The sequence below is a fragment of the Hibiscus syriacus genome, unplaced genomic scaffold (assembly GCF_006381635.1).
Source record: "Hibiscus syriacus cultivar Baekdansim isolate YM2019G1 unplaced genomic scaffold, ASM638163v2 tig00110788_pilon, whole genome shotgun sequence".
In the NCBI taxonomy this organism is placed as follows: Eukaryota; Viridiplantae; Streptophyta; class Magnoliopsida; order Malvales; family Malvaceae; genus Hibiscus; species Hibiscus syriacus.
Genome location: NW_024062863.1, coordinates 1,533,557 through 1,558,632, shown reverse-complemented (window position 1 = coordinate 1,558,632; position 25,076 = coordinate 1,533,557). Strand labels below are relative to the sequence as shown.

The window sequence follows — 25,076 nt, the reverse complement described above, 5'->3', positions numbered from 1 at the left end:
ATTACTAAGTAAAATCTTAAACACATACCACCTTGTAATCATCTGATACTATTAAAAAAACAAGTTTTGAATTTTATCTGCCTATATCAATCTATGTTGATAAAAAAATTAAGATTTCAATATTATATATATTTACTAATATAAACATTTTATAACTTTTTTAACAAAAGAAAACATAAATAACTCAGTTTAAAATTTAATATTAATTAAATTTGGTACGTTATTCTTTTCCAATACACCACAAACTTAATCACATTCTACAACAATTTAAAGAGGGAAAGAAAAGTTTTCATATATAATTTGATCTTGAATCTGATATCAACATACTTGAGAGCTTATATAGGGCCATTACAAAAATATGTATCAACATGCATCAAAGTTTGTGAACAAAAGCCTCTTCATTTAGCAAATAAGCATATCCCAATATCACAATCTGAACTAGAATTCAAGAACTCATTCAACTTGTTTCCTTCTTCTCTACTACTATCTTGCAATAGCATAAATGTCATGTCTGAGTTATCATTACGATCATCAATGGCCTCGAAGCTCGAAAATCCTCCACCGTCGTCAAATCTATCTTCTTGGCTCAGCTGAGAAGCAACAAACTTGTCGAGTGCTCTCCAATCAGTCACTTTCTTCTTGTTGTTGCAGATTATCCTATTCTGCACTTCATCTTTTTCATCTTCATGTTTATTAGTCTCTGATATTAGAGATCTTGAGCTCGGCCTCTTCATTAATGACAATGATGGGCTCTCTGTCCGAAAACGTTGCACAAACTGATCATCCGAGTGATCCACGAAGCTTAAATGATCTGTTTCTTTCTTCTTCTTGCAAAAGAGATTTTGGGGTGAGAAATTCCGGGGTTGTTGAGAGACGTAATCGATTGGAACAATCACTGAACTAATCCCACTTACTTCGTCATAGAAATAGCTCGACTCCCACGCTTCTATGTTCTTGGTTTGACCATCGATTTTCTTCTTAAACGCTCGACAAACCACCCATCCTTTCTCCTGCAAGAACTTAAAAAACTAATTGACAAAGCTTCGGATTTGCTTTACCTCAGAATGTTGGACGATCATGAAGATGAAGATGAAGAAAGGGGATAGCGAGTGCTTGCCTGTGGAGATCCATGATCGTCGGATTCAAGTCTGTACTCATGCATGATCCAGTCAGATTTCCGGCCATTAGGAGCTCTTCCCTTGTAGAATACAAGAGTCTTCCTCATGCCGATCAGCTTTGATTTATCATACACTGCTTTGTCTCGTCCCGTTGCTTTCCAGAAACCAGCCATGGTTGCTCTGTTAGTTCTTGTCCCCGTTGGATACTTCTTATCCTTGTGGCTGAAGAAATACCACTCATTTTTCTCCTCGCATCCAATTTGGCACATCTCTGCACATCACCAACATAAACTAGTTAATCTGCTCGCATATATACCCACAAATATAAATATATCCATGCCTAGGGTTATTAAGTTCTTGACAGCAAAAAAGAAACTCTAAAAGATGATTAAAATAAAATAAAAAAACAAATGGAAAAGAAACAAGGATGTTGGTGGATTTATACCTTTAAGATCCCATGGTTCTATCCTGTAGAGATCAATGTCCCTGATAACATCAAGATCAATCTTCTGAGCTGCAACTTTCTTCCTCAGGTAATACCCAACAAGTTCCTCGTCTGTCGGGTGGAACCGGAATCCAGGTGGGACGCATGATTCCATCATAACTGCGGTTGCTGCTTCAAATTCACCACAACTATTAGCACCGCCCTAAGTAAATCATGTAACTTAAAATATATATAAAAGAGAAATGTAAACATAGTCCCCTCCCCCTAGAAAACGGATCACAACTAGAGGTTTGAGGTAATGATGTTGTCTGGTGTAGTTGTGCTGGTGAATGATGGAAAAGATGCATCAAGAACGGGGTTTCCATTACTAAACTATTATGACAATTGCTAAAAGAAAGAAGAAAAGCAGTGTTCATGAGGAACTTGCAGAAGCTGTGTCTGATTGCCAACGGGACGGACTCGGTCTACTTTGTCTGTTTGTCCAGTATTTCCATAGCAGCTCTGACACCAAGAATGGAACTAAAATTTCCCAGGGTTTGCCTCTTTAATTCTCAAACAGTATATATATCAAACAAAGACCTCTAAACTTATTCAGATATTGAGTCAAGAGCGGGTAAGATTACGTTGTCAACAAGTTGCAGAAGACCAAGAATGAAAAGGAAATGGAGCTCATCTCAGTTAGAAAGTTCAGTATATAAAACTGGATGGTGGGTTAGTGTTAGAAATGATAGAAAAGAATAGAAATGGATGTTCTAACAATTTTTTTTATCGAATTTTGAGCCTTGTGTTTTCTGGAATAAGGTGGCTTCTTTGACCAGACAAAAATTATGTGAAAAATAAGAGAAATTATTACAGGAGTGTGACATCCAAGCCTGGAGTCTAGCAAGCGATGTACTGCCTTAAACAAAGAGAGAAAGATAAAAAAATATTCAAGAAAAGGAAGCTTGAAAACGAAGATGATTTTGCATGGATTTGCATGGAGAGGAATGAAGAAGAAGAAGAACCTTTCCGTTTTCTACTCAGTGACTCACTGATTCAAGAATGGAGAAAATAAAGATGTACTTCATTCATAAATTACATTTCATATATTCTTAACTTTAAACCGGCTGATGCATACCTCGGCGGCGAGTTGTTGATTTCTAAACAAATGGTATAATATATGGCCATGAAAATCGATACAGAGAGGACAGATAATGGAAAATTTGTCCACGTACGACGGTGGTGGGTCGGCGGTGCGTCTCCAATCATGCGACGAACTGCATCATTAAACTCATTAGACCCCTCATTGCGGACCCACACCCACCACTAAGCTGGAGGTGAAGCCTAAATCTATGCTCTTCTCTCTTCTTTCCGCAATACAATGTGAATATAAGAGTTGGGGTAAGCAGTGAATGGATATCTTCGGGCGGGACCTATAAGATTCTTAACACAGAAAATTATAAATTCTCCTGTATTTTAATATTTTTAATATATTTTATTTTTTACCTTTAAAGTTTATAAATTTATTTTCCTCTAAAATTTTATAAGTTCTATCCCTAACATAAAAATATATGGTCTGTGACCTCACACTTCCATGTTGTTTATTACAAGATATTTATTCTTTTAAATCTTTGTCGTAGTATATTTGTGTTTATCTTATTAATATATTCGTTTCTGAATTTTTTTTTAAATTTAATAGATATAAAATCAAATTCTTGAACAACACTCATAACTTGACACTCTTCCACTTATATATATTCAACTAAGGTGTAAAACACAAGCTTCTTTCAAGGGGCATATCAACCATGATTGCACCTGTTGTGGGCATTAATTCTATAACATTTGAATTCACAAATTTTATATACCATATGATGCATTTGAAGAAAAACAAAACACTTATTATTAGAGTTCGTGTCCCTAATTTTATTGTACTTCATCTAAGAAAAATCTTTATATTATCTATTTTATGAAAAAAATACAATTAGAAGAAAAATGAAAATTCATGGCGGATATAGAGACTCTAAAAAATTATATAATTTTATTTAATGTATATTATTGTTTATATATAACTATATATGATTATAAAGTTTGATTTATTCTCGTATAATCATCTTATAATTTATTATCGTTTGTACTAATTTTTTTTTTCTATTCTACCCGTTAGTTTGTTTCATTTTAAAATTCTCAGTGACAACATGTCTTTTACTTACCCTTATCCTAACAATTTGGTAGAAAAAAAAAATGTTGATAGTGTTTTAAATTTATCAGCAATATGTCATTCCGTGAGATGATGATTGAGCATCATGTGATAGAGAGAGTAGAGAAATTATTCTCATATAATCCCACTTGCCTCTCTCTCTCTCTCTCAAAATGTACTTGGCAAATTGTAGTAAAACTAGGGTTTCTGCTATTAGAACCACTGAAAAGAAGACATGAAGGAAAAGAATGGAAACAGATAAAAGAGAAGAACCCCATGGCATGCATCCTGTGTGGGATGTTCATTGGTTGGTCGCCTGTAGGGGATGATTTGGATGGGATAGGCCATTAATTAGACCACGTTTCTAAACAGGGAGCTGCCGAATATAGAGAGGAGATGGGGCCATGCAATTTGATTGGCAAAGAATGGATGCCATGATGGTCACTGGGTAAGCCGAGAGAAGTCGTGGTTTAAGATGGCTCATTGAATCATGATCACACCATTCTGGAGATTGGATGATGGAAGTGAGGGGTCCAATTCACATCCATTATAACACCATGAAATTTGACTTTCTTACACCACTTGCCCACACAAAACTCTCTTTGCTCTTTTCTTCTACATTCTATTATCTTTACCTATATACATATAGAAGCTTAAATTTGGATCTATACCTATTTACATATAGAAGCTTAAATTTGTATATTTATTAAATGAGGAAAAATATTAATTTTTTCTTGTAGCAGCTTGTTTGTTTTCCTTGGATATAATACATACATTTTATCCAAATGAAAAATATTAAATTTAATAAGTAGTATCCATTGAGATAGTATAAAAATTTTAAGTTTTACACGTTATTTGAGTCATTTAAGTAATGAAAATGGATGATTAAGATTAGTAATATGGAATGAAGAGATTAAAAAAATAGGATAAACTATTCACAATTTAAAAAATTTCAATCTCGTTAATTAAATTTTATTAATTCAAGCACGAATTAAGTGGTTTTCGTGGTAAAATAATTGTTATAATTCCTTGAGGTTCAAAGTTTGAGCACTATAGATGCAAAGGGTGTGAGCGTTCAATGTCGAGAGGTTAAGAGTTATCTTTAAATAGATATTATATTTAACTTAATAAAAAATTTATTAATTCAATAATTAAAAATTTTATTTTATATAAATGGATCGTAATTATTAATATAGACGGGTAGAAAATAAGTTGGGGTTAATAATTTACTATTACTGTAGCCCATGTCAAGGCCTAAATATGCCCATAAAAGTGGGCCAAAAACAGGCCCAAGAAAAGTTTTTAGTTTATCGGAATAATCAGGCTCTCGGGGGTCCACTAATAAACTTCCTATTTGCTTCTCTACCAGTCTCTTTCTTCTCTGATTGATTGTTGAACAAATCCACTGATCGAAGTTCCTTGAATCTCTTCAAATCTTCGGTTGAAAGTTTTGTGAAACTAAAATGGTGTCCACGTTCAGCGGCGACGAAACTGCTCCTTTCTTTGGCTTCCTCGGGGCCGCTGCTGCCCTCGTGTTCTCCTGTAAAAACATGAATTGTTTTACTCCAAAAGTAGTCGGCTTTTGATCGGAGCTAATTTTTGTATCCAATTTGTTTCCGTGTTTCAGGTATGGGAGCGGCTTACGGGACGGCCAAGAGCGGTGTCGGAGTAGCGTCGATGGGGGTGATGAGGCCGGAGCTGGTGATGAAATCGATCGTCCCCGTCGTTATGGCTGGGGTTTTAGGTATTTATGGGTTGATTATTGCGGTTATTATAAGCACCGGGATTAACCCAAAGGCCAAATCTTACTACCTATTCGATGGATATGCTCATCTTTCCTCTGGTCTCGCTTGTGGCCTCGCTGGTCTCTCTGCCGGCATGGCTATTGGAATCGTCGGCGATGCTGGTGTTAGGTATTGTTATCTAATTTGATTTTAATTACTCACTTTTGGTATTTACCTTTTCAACTCTTTAAAGTTGAAATATTGCTTGCAGAATTCACATTTTTTACCTGATTCATGTAGTAAAAGCAATTGAACTTAGAGCATACTAGAATCCGTGATTTCAGAAATGTAGTCTTCTATATTAGAAAACATTTTGGTAAAGTTTTAGCTTTAGATTTAGCTGTCAACTAATGGAAATGCATTAATTTTGGAGATCCACACCGAATTATCCTCAGCTTTGTCCCGTAAGTCTCATGGAAGACTCGGTTTAAGCTTCTATAGATCCTCATATTTGGGATGTTACATTAATATATCCATCGATTGTAGCTGCAAGCCATATGGTTGGCTTTTAACTTAGAAACTTCAATGAAGTAATAGGGGAGAAATGTTCTAGGGAGTGAATTTGAGTCTAAATTAGTTAAAATTTATCCTTCTCACTTGAAAGTATTAAGGTATTTTGGAAGTTATTGATGAGATCATAGCATGTAGAAAAAAAGGGGGGGAATCACCTTTAAGAGTCTTGTGAGAAGTTCGGAATTGTTGCCAATGAATTGAAAATTTCTGGTATTTTCTCTGGATTGCATCCCGTTTATGGATGGTACGCACTCTCTCGGTTACTTCTCTATTTACAAGCGTGACTTTTATTGCAAAAGTTTTTAGCTTTAGCTTGGGAGTCTAGATCATGTCAAGTGTGAGAATGGACATAGTTTGATTTAGTTTTCCCGTGCATTTATTTTCAGGGCCAATGCCCAACAACCAAAGCTTTTTGTTGGAATGATTCTTATCCTCATTTTTGCGGAGGCTTTGGCTCTGTATGGACTCATTGTCGGCATCATCCTCTCTTCCCGAGCCGGTCAATCCCGAGCGGAATAAAGTGCAATTCTAACTTCTAAGACTTGGATAGTTGCTAGTTGATGTCACTTGGTTGTCTCCTCTCCGGTTTCGTTTCATGCTGCTAGCATGGATTGTGGAAACATTTTATAAGAAGTTATGTTGAATCCAAGAATGAATTTCTTCCACTGGTGTTTGTGTGATTGAGAAGATAGATTTAATTTGGAATAAATCTTGTTTTGCATTTTTTCTAATTTACATGTAAGTTGAATTTAATGTGAAGGCTAAAGAACACCATTGTTAAGTTCTTTCAACTGTCATCTTCTTGTTGGCATTGACATAATAAACTTCTCTTACCAGCTTTCCCTCTTCCTCATTTATCTGTATTAATTTTGCCACATTAAGTCTGTATTATTATTATTATTATTGTTTTTGTTATTGTTATGATGATGATGATGATGATGAAAGGAATGGATGTGCACACAGTAGTATAACTAGAGAATACACAAGCTAAAATATTTTTTTTAGAAAATATTGTGGTACATGTAATATTTTTTGAAAATAATTGAGTTTTAAAGATAAAATTGAATTAAACAAATCATGCAACATATATATGGAATGAATTCAAATACGATACAATATGAAAAATAGTTAAAATATAACATGGGATGAAAAATTAAATAATCGTGATATGGATATATTAACAGTTTTACTGATTTGGAAACGTGTAAAAATAACATGATCATTAACAAGTTATGACTACACAATTTTCTTTAAATTTATCCCCATCTCTAATAGAGTTAATCAATTATAAAAAAATAATATGAAAATAATTAAAACGCAACGTGAAAAACAAATACATTCTTTAAGCGTTATTTATTTTTAATTTTTATATATGCGAAAATAAAGTAAAAATAATTAAAACACAACGTGAAAAATATACTAAGATAATTTACATGTTAAAAGGTGAAATTTGTAAAAACAAATGCAGATAATTGAATTTTTAAGCCTTGTTTTTTTTAAATATGTGAAATTATGTAGTTGACGTTTTCTTTTTGCTAATCTATTTAGTTTACTTTTAATATATGGCATTGCCTGTATTAGATATAATTTTTAAGTCCAGATTAATATAAATTGAACAATCATTTAATAGTAAAAGTATATTATTTTTATTTAATTATAAAATTAAAAACAGAATAAAATGTGATTTTTACATGATAAGATGGGTTGAACAAATTGCATCTCTTATACTTATGAATAAATATATATTCAAATTTTAAAATATTATTTTATTTATTTAAAATTCTTTAAAAAGTTAAGGGTTCAAGTTAGATATCGCAATGGGTCAGTCATAGATCAAATTTGAATATAAAATATATTTTAAAATTAAGAATATGATTTTTGGGCTCAAGTTAGGAAAATCAACAAATCAACCTAACTCTTGAGAAGTGTACCCCTCCACCCAAACTTGATTCATTTAGAAAGATCTCATCTGATCCAAACCTATACCAAACATTATCGGATCGAGTTGAAACCCATCATATTCTAGATAAATTCCTATCCCTGGCTCAAATATCATCAATTTGGTATCCGAACTTGAAAAAAAAAATCCCCAATAAGAATACCAAGAGAGGGGGAAAAAAGAGTAAAAACCAATACATACAGCCATAACAATCTTGTGTCACTAGCTCCAAATATAAAAAAATTCAAAATTTTCCTTCCTAAAAGAAAGAATATTAAAAAATTGTTCTTTTTCTTCTGTATGTGTTTCGCATGTGTCAAAACACATACTCTATCTACCAGCACGAGCATCTTCTTGACTCATCGAACCACTTTGATTATTAGTGGTTCCTTGCTCCAATGAAATACTTTGAAACCCGGTCACCAGCACATCTTGACCAGGTTTTGTAGTGAACTGAACAGAAGGTGGTAACATCCATCGCTTCCAATCATTCCGCCTCCTTATTTTATCACCCTGAAATTTAAATGGGAATGTGATTAAAAACAAAAGAAATCATATCCTCTAGAGTAAACATGTACGAGGCATGATATGTGTGTGTACATCTAGAAGATGGATCAGATCGTTTCATTACACAATGATGAAAATATAACCAAAGATTTAATTCCAAAACTTACCTCCACTTCCACAACAGTTGAATTTTTAAGAGCATCTACTATAAGCTGGATATTATTTGTCAAAGCTACAATCTGAAAAAAATGGAAACCATCAAGAGAAAGTTAACTTTGCCTATATAGCATCAAAAGTTATCCACAAGAAAAGTTCTATGTTCGCTACTGTTCAACCCATATCTAGAAAGCAAGAGGCATGAACATGACACTAATCTGTACTCAAAAGAATTGGCCACAAGAAAAGTATAACTTAATAAAGCAAAATAGTCCGTACAATATCAAAAGAGTGAGCTGACGATAAGCACACTTATAAGAAACATATTTAGAACAAAATAAAACACACAAAAAAGGTCATAGCATGAGCCAGTGATAAGCGCATTTATAGAAATCTAATACGGGTATTTTCTCATGATAACCATATAGAGTTGCCACTAAGGAATTGTAGATGATACAAGTAGAAATAGATGTTATGAACTTAAGATGTTGGTAAAGAAGGCCCTAATAACATGATATATCACAATCACGCAAAAGAAACAACTTCAAAATCTCTGAAAACTAACCTTTCTAATCAGCAATCAATTTTATACGAACCCAGCCTTGGTCATCCATGTTCTTCCGCAAGAATATATCCTTGATTAGGTTTTCATTACTGCAATAAACAGGGAATTAGTTTCTCGATAACCTTGTATGCCAACATTCAATTAATTAAACTGACCTAAATTAACACATAAACAAAGCATTACCTGAAATAATAATTTATTTGATTCATTATCCTAGCATGTAACTGCTGATCTTGAAGATTTGGAGGGAGAAACATCGGGGACACTGGTTGAAAAAATGGGACACCTCTATATGACTCCGGGTGAGGGGCTGGAACTAAATAAAACTGAGATGAATAGTCTGCAAGAAGGCACAGATATTAGTGCAACTCTTCTTCACAACCATCCCCCACCACCCAAAATAATAATAATAATAATAAAGAAAAAGAGTCCATCTTACCATGAAAGCCCATGGGGGTGCCAAAGCGAACATGAGGAGGAGCAAAAAATGCTCCAGTATTAGGTGGGGGAGGTGGCGGCGGTGGATGCCTAATAAACCTAGGAACACCTCTTGGCAGCATATGACCATCCCTATTAATAAAACTCCGACCATTCCAATCTTGGTTTCCATGGTCCTGATTGGGCCTTCCTCCATAATTTAAATGGTGAGATCCGTATGCTCGTGGATGTGCAACACTATTACGAGGTCGGAATGAATTTTGGAGGTTACATTGATCATTTCCACCACTAGAAGGCACAAATACAGTTCTCTGTACATGGTCCCTAGAAGAAGGGCCATTGAGAGGTGTGTCAACCATTGGACCTTGAGGTAGTGGCCGTGAAAGGCCACCATTAGTTGCAGAGAAACTGCTATTTTGCTTCATTGACCTATGGCGTACAGGCATTGTATGGTTTGGGGTAGAATTTGAATTCAAATTTCCATTGTTCATGACTTGTTTCTGTGGAGGAGAGGAAGACGATACAGTTCTACTCCCCTACAATTTAGGCAACATTGCAAAAAGTCAAGTCTTAAGTATCCTCAAAATCCAAAACTATATACATTGATTGATAGATAGATAGATATATAAGGTTCACATATAACTTTGCATAAGACAATCTCTAATGCTCCCTATATTCTTACATATCAGTCTAATATTCAAAACTGCTTCAAATAGATAATAATTCAAGTAAACTCTGATGTTGAATTATGAATTAAGAATCCTAGCATTTTCTGCTCCGGCCAATTTAGATTCTTTGCATTTAACCTATATCATAAAACTAACTTTATTTTAACTTGGTTCAGTTAGATGAGTTAAGAACATCTATTTATCAGTTGTTATCAGAATAATTTAAATGGTAAAAAGAAAACGATTTAAAAAATAGCTTAAATATTTGAAAAGCAAACCTGAGAAACGGGGACAAAAGAAGTAGAAGATGATCCATCCAATGAAGCTGAACCTGAAGATGATTTACAAAGAGACCTAGCCGACCCAGACAATGGGGGCCAATTGCAAGCCTCCATATCCGAACCCGACTCGGCATGGTTATTATTAGGTTTGTTCCAAGCCGGTTTCTTACCGGCATTGCTATTATACCCAACATTCTCATTCTCAGTTGACGGCGACGACAATGAATAGGACCAGGACAATGAAGGAACAGCCGTGATCGACGAAGAACCCGGTCTCGTGGCCGGATATGTTTGGTTAGGGCTACTGGAGTGATTCACAGCTGTCACCGCAGCCGACGTATTGAAATTAGCCGTGTTAATATTTGCAGCCATATCGAACCTAATTAAACAAAATTGGATTTTTAATTTTCCCCCCTAAAGTCGACAAGTTTATCGACCCATAAAATTCGGCGAAGAGAGAGAAAAAAATAGAAAAAAACGAGGAAATGCGACGTAAAACTTTCTTTTCTCTTTCTCTTTCTTTTGTTGTTATTATTTTCTTTTTTATTTTGATTTCTCCAAAGCTGTTTCGCTTAAATAGAGGGTTTGAGTTAATTTTACTGCTGTTAAACTTTGATTAGGATCGGTTCTCCTAATTCGTTTTAGCTTTGTGATTTATTTATCTACTTTAACTACAACTAAAACTAGTGTTAGTATTTGTTTTTTCAGGTATATAGGTTATAGTCCAATCAAAGTTTGCCATGTAAGCATATTAATTCATTCAATGTCCTTCATAATCATTTTCCGTATTATTGTTTTTTTCATTTGATTAAAAAAGAATTGAATAGTTTATTAAAAATAATAGTTCAAGAATGTAAGTAAAATCTTATACTAATATACTATTATACATGAATTTAAAAAATTATGTTTTAAATTAAAATATACAAAATTATAAAATGTTAAGGCGTGATATTAGATTATATAAATACATAAATTATATAAGGATTTAAAATTTTTAGTGAATATAATCACACTTATACTAGTTCCATCGTACATATAAATTATTGATTATTATTGTGACTTGTAATATATATTAAAATTGTAATTTACATATAAATTATTATTATTAATTGATTGTTTTACATTAAAAAATAGCTCATAAAGTTTAGTGACGTTTAACTATGGATCCTAATATTTCATTGGTCAAAATTAGGCATACACTTAGATTGGTTTGAATGAACAATAGAGATAGAGATGGTGCAACGAAGGGTAAATTATTTATTTGGTATTTTATTTATTTTCATGTTTTATTTGAGTAATTTATTATTTTTTGAAAAAATTATATTTTGATTTTAACTTTTCACTTTTATTTAAATATATAACGTGATCTATTATCATAACAATTTGAATATTAAATCTTATCAATTTGATCTTAATTTAAAATAATTTAATATTGATATTTTGAATCGTATCAGTTTGGTCATTCTTTGTCCCTTTCTTCTTCAAACTCAATTTTTGATAGAAATCATTGTTGGTTACCATATTAACCGTCGACGATGACGTCTACGACTGTTGAATTATAAAAACATCATATTATTCTTTTTCGTTATCCTGGATATGAATTCAAATAGAGACAGACACAATATTTTAGGTTAGTAGATAAACTTATAAAATTTTAAATGGATACTAACTTATAAAATTTTCAGGGAACGAAAATACATTTTAAATAGAAAATACAAAAAAAATATCTAAAATATATAGAGTTTTAATTTACAGGGGAACGACTGTCTCTACTCGCCTTTCTTTCCGTCCATCTTTAAACTCAACGTTTATTTCATAAAAAATAACTAAACTTTACATGTGTGTGCGCGTATGTGTAAATTTCAGCATGGTTCAAAAATAATAACACGTTCAAAGAGTTTGAGTATATACAGTGCTTGTAAATTTGAAGAGGTGCTTTTAGATAAATGATCGAAAAAATTAATACATGTTCACGCGGGCTAAACATAATGTAATGTTTTAATAAAGTATATATAGTATCACATCATTTTTAAAATCTAGAATATATGAAGAAGATAAAACCACCGCTGATATGAGAGACAAGGATGAATCAATGATCAATTATCCAATGAAAAATGTTGTAATTGAGTATATTTCAAAAGAATTCTACCATTTTATAAAAAAAATTAAATCAATTTATTTACATAAAATAATATCTAGTTTTTAGTAAAAGATTTTCATAATTTTGATTTATTTATCATTATAATATTTATTTTTTCTCCTTCTGTGTCATGCTTGGTACTATAAATATCATGCATAATATCTTTCTGAAACACATTTTAAAATCATTTATAGTTTCTACTATCTTCGTTTCTCTCTTTAAGTTGAATATTTTTAGATTATTTTTTTATATTTTGTAAAAATATTCGTTAAATTCTAAAGGGTACATATTCTTATAAAATATTGTAAAGAACAATATTTAATATATGCCCTCAAATAATTTTTCTCTTTTATTTTTATTTTTATTTTCAATCACTTAATTTATACTATAGATAAATCATCATTTTTCAATGATTATGAGATAATTATGTCTTCTTATTAATATTTAGATACTAAATTTATCATAAAATTTTATGGTAAGAGAAAAAGATAAAAAATTTAAAGAATAGAGTACAATCTTTTACTATTATAAAAACTAAAGGAGAGAAAAAAACTTTAAATAGTTTTTAAGTTGTTTTAAATTGTGTTTAAATAGTAAGTTTTATAGTGTATTTATAGGAATTTCACATTGTGAACAATTGAAATTTTTTTACCTAATAAAACATTAAAAATAATAAGCAATTTTGATTAAAGGAATATTTTAATATTTATCATTTTAATTCCAAAACAAATTTTGAAAAGATGTGATCTATTCGAGAAAAAATATTTCACATTTTGGTTGAAATATTCGCAAGCCCACAAAGAGCCCAACCGGTTCGGACATTAACGTTATCCACATTGTTAAAGTCTACACATGTACGAATCAACAATTGATTTCACTTTTTTCTCAATAACATATGGATTAATTTATCATTTAAGTCTCCAAATTTATCAAAAATTTTCCAATACTTTCACTTGTTATACTTTTTTTTATTAATTAAAATTAAATATTATAAAATTTTATTTTGAAATACTTAAATTAAATTTATTTTTTGTAATATTAAAATTTATTTTTTTATTTTATTAAAAATAAAAATTCATCTCATCAAATCAATTAATAATCTATATGCATCAAAAGGAGTACAAATTTTATTCAAATAGCCTACCAAACGAGTTGACCTTTAATGAAAAAGTCATAAAGCCTGCTTTGAGAAATGCGACTAAAAGATTTATTTATTTTTCCAACCAAAAATAAAAATAAGCACATAGGTCAGAGGTTGCTTGTCTACGTATTGATAGAGTGTCTTGGACTTAAAATATAAAAATAAAAATCGAGAGCATTAATTAATGTGATTTATAAATAAAAAACAATATTTGCCTTACACGTGGGACTGGAATTTGTAGCTCAACCAATTGATTTCCTTTTTACATTTGACTTTATATGTGTTCATACTTTATTTATTTCAAATAAAAAAATTATTTTAAAAAAATAATGATAAATTAAATACATTATATTATTTTCTTATTTTAAATAAAATAATTTTTTAAAATAATATGGCATCAACCTTCCCTTCAAAAAAACAAAGCGTTAGATGCATTTACTTTATTTATAGTATTTCTCTAGGAAACTATAACTTTTTGCTATATATTTATCGTTAAGATGCCTACGTTATTCATTGAGAGTTTCTTTGATGGTTTTAATTACCTCTCTTTCTAGTTGAAGGAATCATTTAAAAGTATTAAGATGTCTCCATTCATCAACAGAATGTTCTTCGCTGCTTTTATGAGTGTCAAGAGGCCTTTACCTAACCTCTAACACTTCTCTAAGGGCGTCGAGTTATCTCCTCTTTATCATCCAATCAAGAGAGACGATATACTTTTGTTATATACAAATAACATTGAGATACCTCCGCTAAGGCCATAGAAATTTATCCATAGCCCAAACCTCTTTCTAGTTGAAGGAATCATTTAAAAGTATTAAGATGTCTCCATTCATCAACAGAATGTTCTTCGCTGCTTTTATGAGTGTCAAGAGGCCTTTACCTAACTCTAACACTTCTCTAAGGGCGTCGAGTTATCTCCTCTTTATCATCCAATCAAGAGAGACGATATACTTTTGTTATATACAAATAACATTGAGATACCTCCGCTAAGGCCATAGAAATTTATCCATAGCCCAAACATAGCATTGAGATATTGTTGCTTTCTCATCACCTTTTCAAGAGTGTTAAGATCCTTCGAATTTGGAGCCAAACCATCTATAACATTGTCTCTCCAAAGTCCTTGTCCTCCTCTGCATCTCTCTTTATCGTCTCAACCAACCGTTTGAACTTTCGGGACTTGGCCATGAGCCTCGTCAATTTCATGTGCTTATCTTTGAGTTACAACTGACTCGTACTCTCCATAGCGTCATAAATTCTAGTATCTCCTATCTGTAACTCTATTCCATTAACAACAACTTTTCCCTTTTGCTAGTAACCTTCTATATCATGCTCTACAAGAACAACATGAACCTCTTACGCAAGTCTTTATTCAAACCATTTTATGACATTCTCTCGTCCAATGGAAGAAAAATATTGTACCTTATTTATATCTCATTCATAAATTACATCTCTGTTGTCAATCCTTTACGTATCAAGACTTTCAGAGTTTTTAAAAGTCTATAATTTAATATCATTCAGGTTGTTCCGTCATTTGACATGGTTGTTGTCAATACTATTACCAACTAAATATGCTATATGATGATCATATTTACTTATCATGTCGACCTATAAATAATTATCATTATCCTAAGTCTAACACCAACACTAAAAATATAAATATATATATAAGAGACTCTCTCCTTTGATCTTAATCTCTCTCAATTTTTCTTACTGTTATCATTTTCCTCATATCAATCAGTGTTTACTTTCTTTACAAAATTATGGATGACAACTTTCCATCTAATTTCTAAACCACAAAAATAAACCACAAAAAACCGCGACAACCACGTTCCTCCCAAAAACAATCTTTGATTATACAAAAGCACATGGATAGTCCAATTGAAGAGTAATTTGATAGTTTAGTTGTCTATATTTTAGGAAGATGGAAGAGGTCCTAACACGTGTGGTACTATTTATTATTATTGGTAACATGAAAAACAGCCAATGATATTAATTTTGGATCCACACGATACTAGCCACTTGCATGTTAACATGGATGCACACGTGTACCTTTACCTTTCAGGACACCTATCTCGTTAACTGGATTCAGGACGGCGCCGGGAGCAGGAACCTTAGCCCCAAAATGATAAATATGCAATTATATATCTAACCTGATTAGGTATCTTTTATTAAAAGTGTATTTAATATATATAGTTTATATTTATTTTACACAAAATATAACTGTTGTTTAAAAAGAGTTCATCCAATTATAATGTATTATACCAGTTTTAACTTATTTTTGTTAATTTAATATTTAATTTTTTACCATAAATATATTTTTACATTTATAAATGCTTTGAATTATCTTTAACATTTAAAGAACCATCATCCAATAAAATTATAGAATATTAATAATATTTTAATCTAGATTTATCAGGTTAATTTTATCTAATGAAAGTGTTAAGTATTTTTAATTTTAATTTTTTTATTTAATTTGATTTTTAAAATTCTATTTAATCTTAAATTAATTTAAGTTTGTTTTTTATTTTTACAATTTAATTTAGTATTTATTATTTTTTTGATAATATTATTTTATTTAAATAGTAATAAAAATAAAATATTATATTTAAATAAAATTAAAAAATGAAAAATAATTATAAAAATTATATATCATTGAAATGCAACACGTGTAATTTTGTTAAAGGTAAACTATATGATTGATCACTTTTATTTTAATTTTATATATTTTTTATTGAATTAAAAAATATAATATGTGGTTATTTTTATTTTTATTTAATTAAGAAGTGATCACTGAGAATTAACTGTCATTAGAATTTTGACAAATTATTGTCGTGACATAATAAATATATAAAATTAAAAATAGTAAACTACATAAAATAATCAATAATATTTAAGTAATTTTTTATTTTTGCCGCGGCACAAAAGGAATAGGGTTAGACATGGGTTGGGTTTTTGGTCCATCCGGCCCGACCCAAGAACAAGGGATCTTCCACCTAAGACCCGCCCTGACCAAAACAAATTTCACCCGACCCGATATATAATTTAGAAACTCGACCCGACCGACCCGCAATAATAAAAAATATTATTTTTATTCAATAAAAATAATTACTTAATTGAAAAAAATTATATATAGAGGGATATTATTGTAAACATTCCTAAATATATAAGATAAAATTATATTTTTGTAGGTCGGGTCGAGTATTTTCACCATAAACCCGATCCGACCCGAACATCACACTTTTAAAAAAATCCGACCCGACTGAATCCGATTTTTTTTTTAAAAAAAAACCCGAGCCGATCAGATCAAATCGAATCAGAACCCGTCGAGTTCAAGTCCCATGCCCAAAAAGAAAGCAGTCCTACAACATTAGAGATATCATCTTCTTCGGTGAGGTGAACAACGAGTTAATGAAGCTTGCAAGTTTACCACCCGAAGATATCGATTAATGGCAGCAACAACCATGATTATTTATGTGAAAGAAACAAAGAGACAATGGAAGAAAAAACCGTTTGGAAAAGAAGAAAATAGACATTTTTATCGAAGGGGAGTTAATATTTAGTGATATTTTGTGCCGTTTATCTTTTTTAAATTTATATATTTATTATGTTACGTGAACAATTAGTTAAAAGTTTAACAATAATTAACCTTAAGTAATCACATCTTAATTTCATAAGAACGAAAGTGTTTAAATATTATATTTTTTGATTAAGTGAAAAAAGTTACAAAATTTAGTGATCAATATTGTAATTTACCCTTTTGTCAAATTTAAAAAAAAAAGTTAGGGTAAACGACGTAAATGGTCGCTAATGTTTGAGTAAATTTTCGTTTTCACCAATGATGCTTCAAAAGTCACAAATCGGTCATTAACGCTATCGTTTGTAACAAATTGATCACTTGCCGATAACCTCCGTTAACAAGATTGACATAATACACATCTGGACTATTTAAAACTTACTTAAACAGGGTTGACTATTGTTACTCTACAGGTTGCACCCGATTCTTTTTTTAGGGTAAACCCAGTCCACGAAACCCATGCTATTGCTCTTAACCGAAATTTCCATTCCAAGATCACAATGGGCAACCATAAAAGGCATCGGTCTTGCATAGGACGAGGTGTAGGATCTCGTCGAAATTGATGACATCCTATTGGTTTTCAACCTAAACAAATCAAAACCACAAATAAAACTCAAACCATTAACAATAAACTTTCATAAAGAAACCACAGAGTACAAACGATCTTGGTTTTAGGGATAAGACCATTGTTGAGAAGCTCCTTCAAGATCCCATCGATGCATATATTTGCCATTTTGCTTTTAAGAACAAATCTACATCTATTTAAGAAAAATAAATCAAAATAACGAGATCTAAGTGATTAGCAAAGACATTAACAAGAACTCAAGATCTATTGTTAACGGAGTAGCCTTTTATTTCTTATAATTTCTCTTTGCTTGTGTTAACTACCCAAGAAAGAGAAGCTTGTGTTTAGGCATTTCCAAGTTCATACCAGGCCTTATCTTCAATTCTCGAGCTTGAAATCTTTTGCCAACATATATTCTTTTATCGATGCAGAAGGTGAGAAAGAGGAAGAAGATGAAGCAATAACCCATGCTATTGCGTTCAACATTTAACACTCCATGTTGTGGTTAACCCTATCCAAATAAGCTTTAAATGGTCCAGCTGTGTATTTCGTCACTCTTGTTAACTGCAGTTAATGATGAGTGTCCAATTTATAACAAACAATAACGTTAGTAGATTTGTGACTTTTGAAACATTAGTAGTGAAAAAAAATTTACTTAAACATTAATGACCATTTACGTAGTTTGCCCATAAAAATGAAAACGTAGTAGATTTTTAGTGATAATATTTATATAAATATATGTCCCTGTGTGGAGCCCATAGCTGTCGTATGCATTGCAGGCTATACCCATCATTCAGCCATCGCTTTGCTTCGATCGTTTTCATTTCGTCAGCCTTTTTTTTTTCTACGGGGAAAGATCGAACACCCAAACCCAGTTTTCATTTCATATACTCTGCTCCACTCTGATTCTTGATTCCTACACTTTTTTGCTTGCAAGAAAATAGTGGGAAGAAGAAGAAGAAAACCCCAAAGCGATATTTTAAAAACCCTATCAATCTGGGAGTGTTTGATTTGATGGATAAACAGATCTAACGCTTTCAAAGCCCCACATGTACTGCTCTATTCCCTTTAGATCTCCGTCGATTTCATCTTCTTTATCATTCAGTAGCTGAATACTACAGTGCGAAACGTCTGAATTATACTGTGAGTTTCTCTCTCTTTTTATGCGATTGATTATTCTAATTAGTTACTGAGCATTTATAGATGTGGAACTTCGTGTGTATTAACCTATTTTGATTGTTTTGTTCAATTGTGGGAATGTAAAAAGTAGATTTGACTTTCTCTGTTTTGTTCTTCACTTTTCTTTTTGGTCAAAACTGTTGTCATTTTTTTGTTTTTTTTTATTCATTAACTTAATTGGCGGTATTAGCTAAAGTTTTTCCCTCCTTCATTTTATAATTTTGGCTGAATTGAATTTGGGTTCTTGTTTTCATGTCATAATTTGTTTTATTGGTCGTCAAGGGATCGATTTGACGATTAGTTGTGACCTGTGAGTTACTTTTTGTTCAATTGTATGTTGATTTAACAGGGGTGTGTGTGTGTGCTTATGTGCAGGAGAGGACTCTGCTGGGAGTTTTTATTGATTCAGATATTGATTTTTGGTGGGTTTACTGCATCCAATTTTGGATGTTGAGGAGGAATTGGATGCTGGCTATGGTGAGATGAAAGATGTTATCAAGGTTGGTCAACTTTTTGAGGGCTTGCTGTCTGCAATCTTCCGACCATTCTGTCCATGCAGGTTCAGATGCAGCAGGTCGGCAAGATGGGCTCCTTTGGTACAAAGACAAAGGGCAACACTTGACTGGTGAATTTTCCATGGCTGTTGTCCAGGCTAACAATCTGCTTGAGGATCAGAGCCACATTGAATCTGGCCCCTTGAGCACTCTCGAGTCTGGTCCATTTGGTACTTTTGTAGGAGTATACGATGGTCATGGAGGCCCTGAGACATCACGTTATATCAATGATCAACTATTCCAGCATCTAAAGAGTAAGAGACCTTGGTTGAGAACCTGTAACATTTACCCTGCCTAGCAGATTTCTAATGCCTAAACCTGTATTTATAGCAGTCTGTAGGATGAGCTATTAAACATATGCTACAAGTTCATTGACTGCCAACTTTTTAGGTTCAGAACCTTTTTGATGCCTGGTGACTCAGTTGAAGATATGTTTTGCAGGGTTTTCTGCGGAGCAGCAATCAATGTCTGTCGATGTTATAAAGAAAGCATATCAATTAACAGAAGAGGGATTTTTCTCCATTGTTGAAAAACAGTGGCTTATGAAACCCCAGATTGCAGCCGTGGGATCATGCTGCCTGGTGGGTGTTGTTTGTAATGGGACCCTTTACATTGCTAACGTTGGCGACTCTCGTGCTGTTCTGGGAAGGCTTGTCAAGGCTACTGGGGAGGTTCTAGCAATCCAACTGTCATCTGAGCATAATGTAGGAATAGAGTCTGTCAGGCAGGAGATGCGTTCTTTGCATCCTGATGACTTGAATATTGTAGTTTTAAAACATAATGTTTGGCGTGTAAAGGGCCGGATACAGGTAAGTTCTTTGGTTGGATACGGTAATATACATACGGTAATTCTATAAATAGATTGAAAGAACTAAAATGTAAACTTAACCTAGGCAAAATTTAACATTCTAAGTGAAGGAGATCTCATCTTTCAATCCTGTGTGAAAACCGGGATTTTGCACTTTTCATTTGGTTAAGCTATATTTTTAACAAAGTTTGTTGTTCATATCATTTTCCATTATCCAGCAATGCATAATATATATTCTGAGATGTGATGTGGCCTAATATACATGGGACATTAACCAAACCTTTCTGTTGCAGGTCTCTAGATCTATTGGTGATGTCTATCTTAAAAGGGCTGAATACAACGGGGCGCCTCTATATCAAAAGTTTCATATTCGTGAAGCTTTTAGAAATCCAATTTTGAGCTCTGAACCATCGATATCTACGCATGAACTGCAACCTTATGACCGGTTTATCATATTTGCTTCTGATGGGCTATGGGAACATCTCACCAATCAGGATGCAGTTGACATAGTCCAAAATCATCCACGCAATGTAAGATACACTTCTCTTAATAGCGAATTAGTATGGTTGTACTGTTATGTTATAATATACTTATTAACTGCAAGAATTGTGGTGTATGGTGACAATTGGCTAAATTGAGCACATTTCAGCATTTTTCAATTAGTTGTGACTTCATCATAACATAAAGCAGCATCATTGTCCACTGCAAGTTGAGCTTCGATTTGTGTCTGCTTGGAGCTCGTTAATTTTGTTTTTCTTAACTTTCTATATGTTGATTCATTCAGTGTGATATCAATACTTGAACATTCATTTTGTACCGCTGGACTTCTGGTGCCACAGCAGCAGATTATCCTTGATTGCATTGACTGTTTCTTAGCTTTAGAAGTCTCAGTAAAAACTTGTCCTTGATTCGATGGCGAGATATATGCGTGAAAATGTAAAACAAAATTAAATTCTGACCTTATAATCTAGGTTTGGAGATAACTTAATGGAGCCTTTAGCAATCAAGCCCACATATTTTGTTTGTCTTGTCATATAAGTGATATTGTAATTGTTATAGAATGGCAGAAGAGGTATGAATATCTTGTGGATATATATATATATATATATATTATCTCTTAATGCATCAATAATCATATTATTTTTTAGGAGTCCTGTCGGTGAAGAGCATGGACAAAGGTATTTGTTATTGATTGTTTTGTGCTTCTTCTCACAGGGGATTGCTAGGTGGCTTGTGAAAGCTGCCTTGCAAGAAGCTGCTAAGAAGAGAGAAATGCGATACTCAGATCTGAAGAAGATTGAGCGAGGCATACGCAGGCATTTCCATGATGACATCACGGTCGTAGTTTTATATCTCGATTTGAATCTTGCAAGCAAAGCCAGCTCAGTAAATTGCCCTTCATTGTCCCTCAAGGGAGGTGGAGTTAACCCGCCTGCAAAAACTCTGGCTCCCTCTGCCACGACTTAATGTCAGTCGACAAGGTTAGCAACTGCTACTGTTGTTTGTAGCACACAATCCTCCTCTTATGCGATGTGCTCAATTCTAATCAACGTAGAAAGGAGAAGGTGCAGCCTTTAGTTAATATTTATTTATTTATTGCATATGTATTTTTTTTATGTACAATGTAACATTTGAACCTGAGAAGACACTCTATTTAGTTTATAAGCCCAGTATATTTGCTTGCTCTAATTCTAGAGATTTTGGGTTTTGTAAATTATGTCGACATATCCCTGAAAACGGAACTCCCTAGAATTTATGTTTACATGTTGCAATAATACGAGGTTCATGTTGAAACTCTCTTTTGTTGTCTAGATTTCCAGATGGGATGTCATGTCATGAATTCTGTTTTCTGATTCATACAAAGGAGCTGGATATTATTATGGCCATAGGACATGTCATGGACTCTATTAGCATTGCAAGTTGCAACAACCATTCACAGGAGAAACGATAGTAGGCAAGCATTTGAATTTGACAAACCAAGACATTAATTACGTAAGAATGGTATAAAATATATATAAAATATAAACAACTCTTCTAATCGTGCAGTTTACAATAAATAACATCACATATCCCTTCTGCACAATGGACAAGAAGCATGACTAAGAAGCCATTTATCTATGCAAGGCAAGTGGAACATGTGATGACATTGCGGCAAGCTTCTCACCGTCTCTCCAGCCTGAAAGTCCTGCATATTATGAACCATAAAACACACTCAAATAAGCTTCTCATCAATGGCAGCAAGTTGAGTTTTACTTGTAATGGATTGCAAAATAAAGTAGACCTGAAGGCAAACTGAGCATGAAACTTTCTCCCCAGAAGCATCTACATTGTTATTATCTGTGATTATCATCTTTGGGATTCTTTCAACCACTTGTGTAGCCAATCCTTTAGCACCACCGGTGTCGAAGATGTTTTGCACCTCCTCGAATGTTATTTCCGGCTCGGCAGCACCCATCTGGTAACCGAAACTGAAATCGTAAGTGAATTGCCCCTTTGATGGTATCTTTTTTTGTAGAGTACAGGAATATATGTTACCTGACTTTGGACTGCACTCAGCATGGCCAGACCGATTCGTTCTCGAACGAGCCTTCCACTTAGAAGGCTTGCAATCACATCAATCTGCATAAAAGAATGTTTTCCATCACTCGCAGCCTCACAGGTCGAAAATTGTTGTTCATTGGTATTATATAAAGAGTTCCTAGTTTTGTGTCACCCAGCAGGATGATAAACAGAACAGCTCACCCAGTAAAGCAAACATCGGATCCCAGATTCGTCGGATTTCCAAAGGAGAAGAGAAGATTCGAAGACTTCGATCGATAAAACTGCTCCAGAGACAGCCCCAACTGCAACCCCTCGAACGAACCCACTCTCCGTCTCTTGTCCTATTAGAGCCCCCGTCAAGGCCCCTAACAAGGTCCCCGCTGCACACACAAAAATGTCAATCTCCATCTCCCACCAAAATCAATATGTTCAACATGTCAAATTTTATGAAACCAAATACATAGTACTAAATTGCGATCCCAAAGCAGAATAATGATCTCATCATAACGTTACTTAAGGTCATCACATGGCACAACATCAGCAACCACAACGAAATTTAATACTATGACCAAACAACATATCAGTCCTAGGTACGCTTTGCAAGTACTTATAAAAGACAATTTAATCCCAACATGCAACATAACCAGATTGATTGTTTAATAACAGGCAGAATTCAGCCTTCTACAAAACCAACGTCAAGGGCCATGAATATGTAAAGAATTAAATAGCCTTTGCAATAAAAAATGGTTATAAATTCGATCAGCAACGATAAACCAACCTAACGCAAAGAAGGTAGTTAAGATGGCAGAGAAGACGTTCCCAATGATGGCAGAAACAGAGAAACTGCAAGAATCTTTAACCTTTTCAATGAAATTTTTGAACAAATTAAATGAAGACGTAGAAGAATGAGAAGGGTGTCCGTAAAAATCCATTTTTTAGCCTTTTTCTTTGGTTTCTGGGTATATACAAAGCACAAGGATGCTTAGTAGTGCTTTGAGAGAGGAGAAGAGAGCACATCAACAAACTCCGTCTGCCATTCAAAACATCAACAAACTCCGTCTGCCATTCAAAGCTGCAATATTTTTTTTTCTTTGATGCAACCCTCTTTCTCTTATGAAACAATACGAAATTTCCTGTCTTGTTGTGGGTGGAAAGGAAAAAAAAATCCTTTTTTATTAAATATTATGATAATTTGTTGATAGTCAAAAGACACGGGGGAGAGGATACAGATAAGAACCTTCTTTTTTGGCTTTCGGTTTAAGACAATGTTGAATGGATTTTGAACCGTACGAAGATGATAACATTGATGGATGGATCAATCACCGATCTTCCACGAAGCTGGCTACATCTAACCGATAGAGACAGACATACATGTTTATTTTAGGGTAAAGTACATAGACGATTATTTAATTATGTTCAAAATCTTTTTTTAATCATTAAAATTTTAAAAATTATAAAATAATTACTAAATTTATTAAACCATTATAAAATGATATTTTATAGTATAAAATAATGATCAATTTAGATAAATTTAAAGATTTTTTTAATAATTTAACAAAATTAATAACATTTTTTTGTAATTTCTGAACCTTTAATAATAGAAAAAATTATTTTAATATAATTCAGTGATTATTTGTATATATTTTATCCTTTATTGAATTTTGGTGTTTAGTTTACTTTTCTTTTTGGTGTCTTTGGTAAATTAATGACAGCTTATTAATGACGGCTGGCTGCTGGACATTTTAGACTTTCTTTAAAAAAAATATATATCTTTGCATCATAAGTCTTAAGAACGGTATCTAACCGGTCGGAACCACTTGTTGCTTACAACTTACCTGATCTTTGAACATCCATCGGACGGATACCTCTCAAACTTCCAAGTAGGCAAATCTCTGTCAGGACAAGTACTCGTCCTGGTCAATATTATTTAGTACGCGTCGAAACCAGTCCATTTGTCTCGTGATCTATACACTGATTGGTACTC

At 32.9% G+C, this 25,076-nt stretch overlaps 5 protein-coding genes across 6 annotated transcripts; 2 read left to right on the top strand and 3 right to left on the bottom strand.

The window, feature by feature from the left end:
• Positions 1-385: 385 nt before the first annotated feature.
• Positions 386-1,955, bottom strand: LOC120140801 (NAC domain-containing protein 37-like). The gene is made up of 4 exons (XM_039155784.1): positions 1,825-1,955; positions 1,564-1,766; positions 1,118-1,389; positions 386-1,010 (listed from the first exon to the last, which is right to left on the bottom strand). The coding sequence occupies exons 1-4, from the start codon at positions 1,926-1,928 to the stop codon at positions 399-401; spliced, it is 1,191 nt and encodes a 396-aa protein (XP_039011715.1). The 5' UTR covers positions 1,929-1,955; the 3' UTR covers positions 386-398.
• Positions 1,956-5,088: 3,133 nt separating this feature from the next.
• Positions 5,089-6,843, top strand: LOC120140809 (V-type proton ATPase subunit c2-like). Its single transcript, XM_039155793.1, has 3 exons — positions 5,089-5,281; positions 5,367-5,652; positions 6,423-6,843. Exons 1-3 carry the CDS (start codon positions 5,203-5,205, stop codon positions 6,553-6,555), a joined length of 498 nt encoding a protein of 165 aa, XP_039011724.1. The 5' UTR covers positions 5,089-5,202; the 3' UTR covers positions 6,556-6,843.
• Positions 6,844-9,203: 2,360 nt separating this feature from the next.
• Positions 9,204-15,180, bottom strand: LOC120140813 (la-related protein 1C-like). Its single transcript, XM_039155795.1, has 6 exons — positions 15,168-15,180; positions 11,927-11,932; positions 10,588-11,004; positions 9,643-10,177; positions 9,387-9,543; positions 9,204-9,292 (listed from the first exon to the last, which is right to left on the bottom strand). Exons 3-6 carry the CDS (start codon positions 10,960-10,962, stop codon positions 9,208-9,210), a joined length of 1,152 nt encoding a protein of 383 aa, XP_039011726.1. The 5' UTR covers positions 10,963-11,004; positions 11,927-11,932; positions 15,168-15,180; the 3' UTR covers positions 9,204-9,207.
• A 3,662-nt stretch (positions 15,181-18,842) lies between these two features.
• Positions 18,843-22,311, top strand: LOC120140802 (probable protein phosphatase 2C 46). The gene is made up of 5 exons (XM_039155786.1): positions 18,843-19,153; positions 19,565-19,997; positions 20,185-20,552; positions 20,845-21,081; positions 21,767-22,311. Exons 2-5 carry the CDS (start codon positions 19,679-19,681, stop codon positions 22,016-22,018), a joined length of 1,176 nt encoding a protein of 391 aa, XP_039011717.1. The 5' UTR covers positions 18,843-19,153; positions 19,565-19,678; the 3' UTR covers positions 22,019-22,311.
• Positions 22,109-24,146, bottom strand: LOC120140806 (NEP1-interacting protein 1-like). 2 transcript variants are annotated; one of them, XM_039155790.1, is made up of 5 exons: positions 23,871-24,146; positions 23,294-23,472; positions 23,087-23,170; positions 22,833-23,006; positions 22,109-22,736 (listed from the first exon to the last, which is right to left on the bottom strand). In XM_039155790.1, the coding sequence occupies exons 1-5, from the start codon at positions 24,022-24,024 to the stop codon at positions 22,614-22,616; spliced, it is 714 nt and encodes a 237-aa protein (XP_039011721.1). In that variant the 5' UTR covers positions 24,025-24,146; the 3' UTR covers positions 22,109-22,613. The 2 variants fall into 2 exon arrangements, with proteins under 2 accessions (XP_039011721.1, XP_039011722.1); XM_039155791.1 differs by lacking the exon at positions 23,871-24,146 and adding an exon at positions 23,703-23,830 and having other exon boundaries at positions 23,294-23,548.
• Positions 24,147-25,076: the final 930 nt, after the last annotated feature.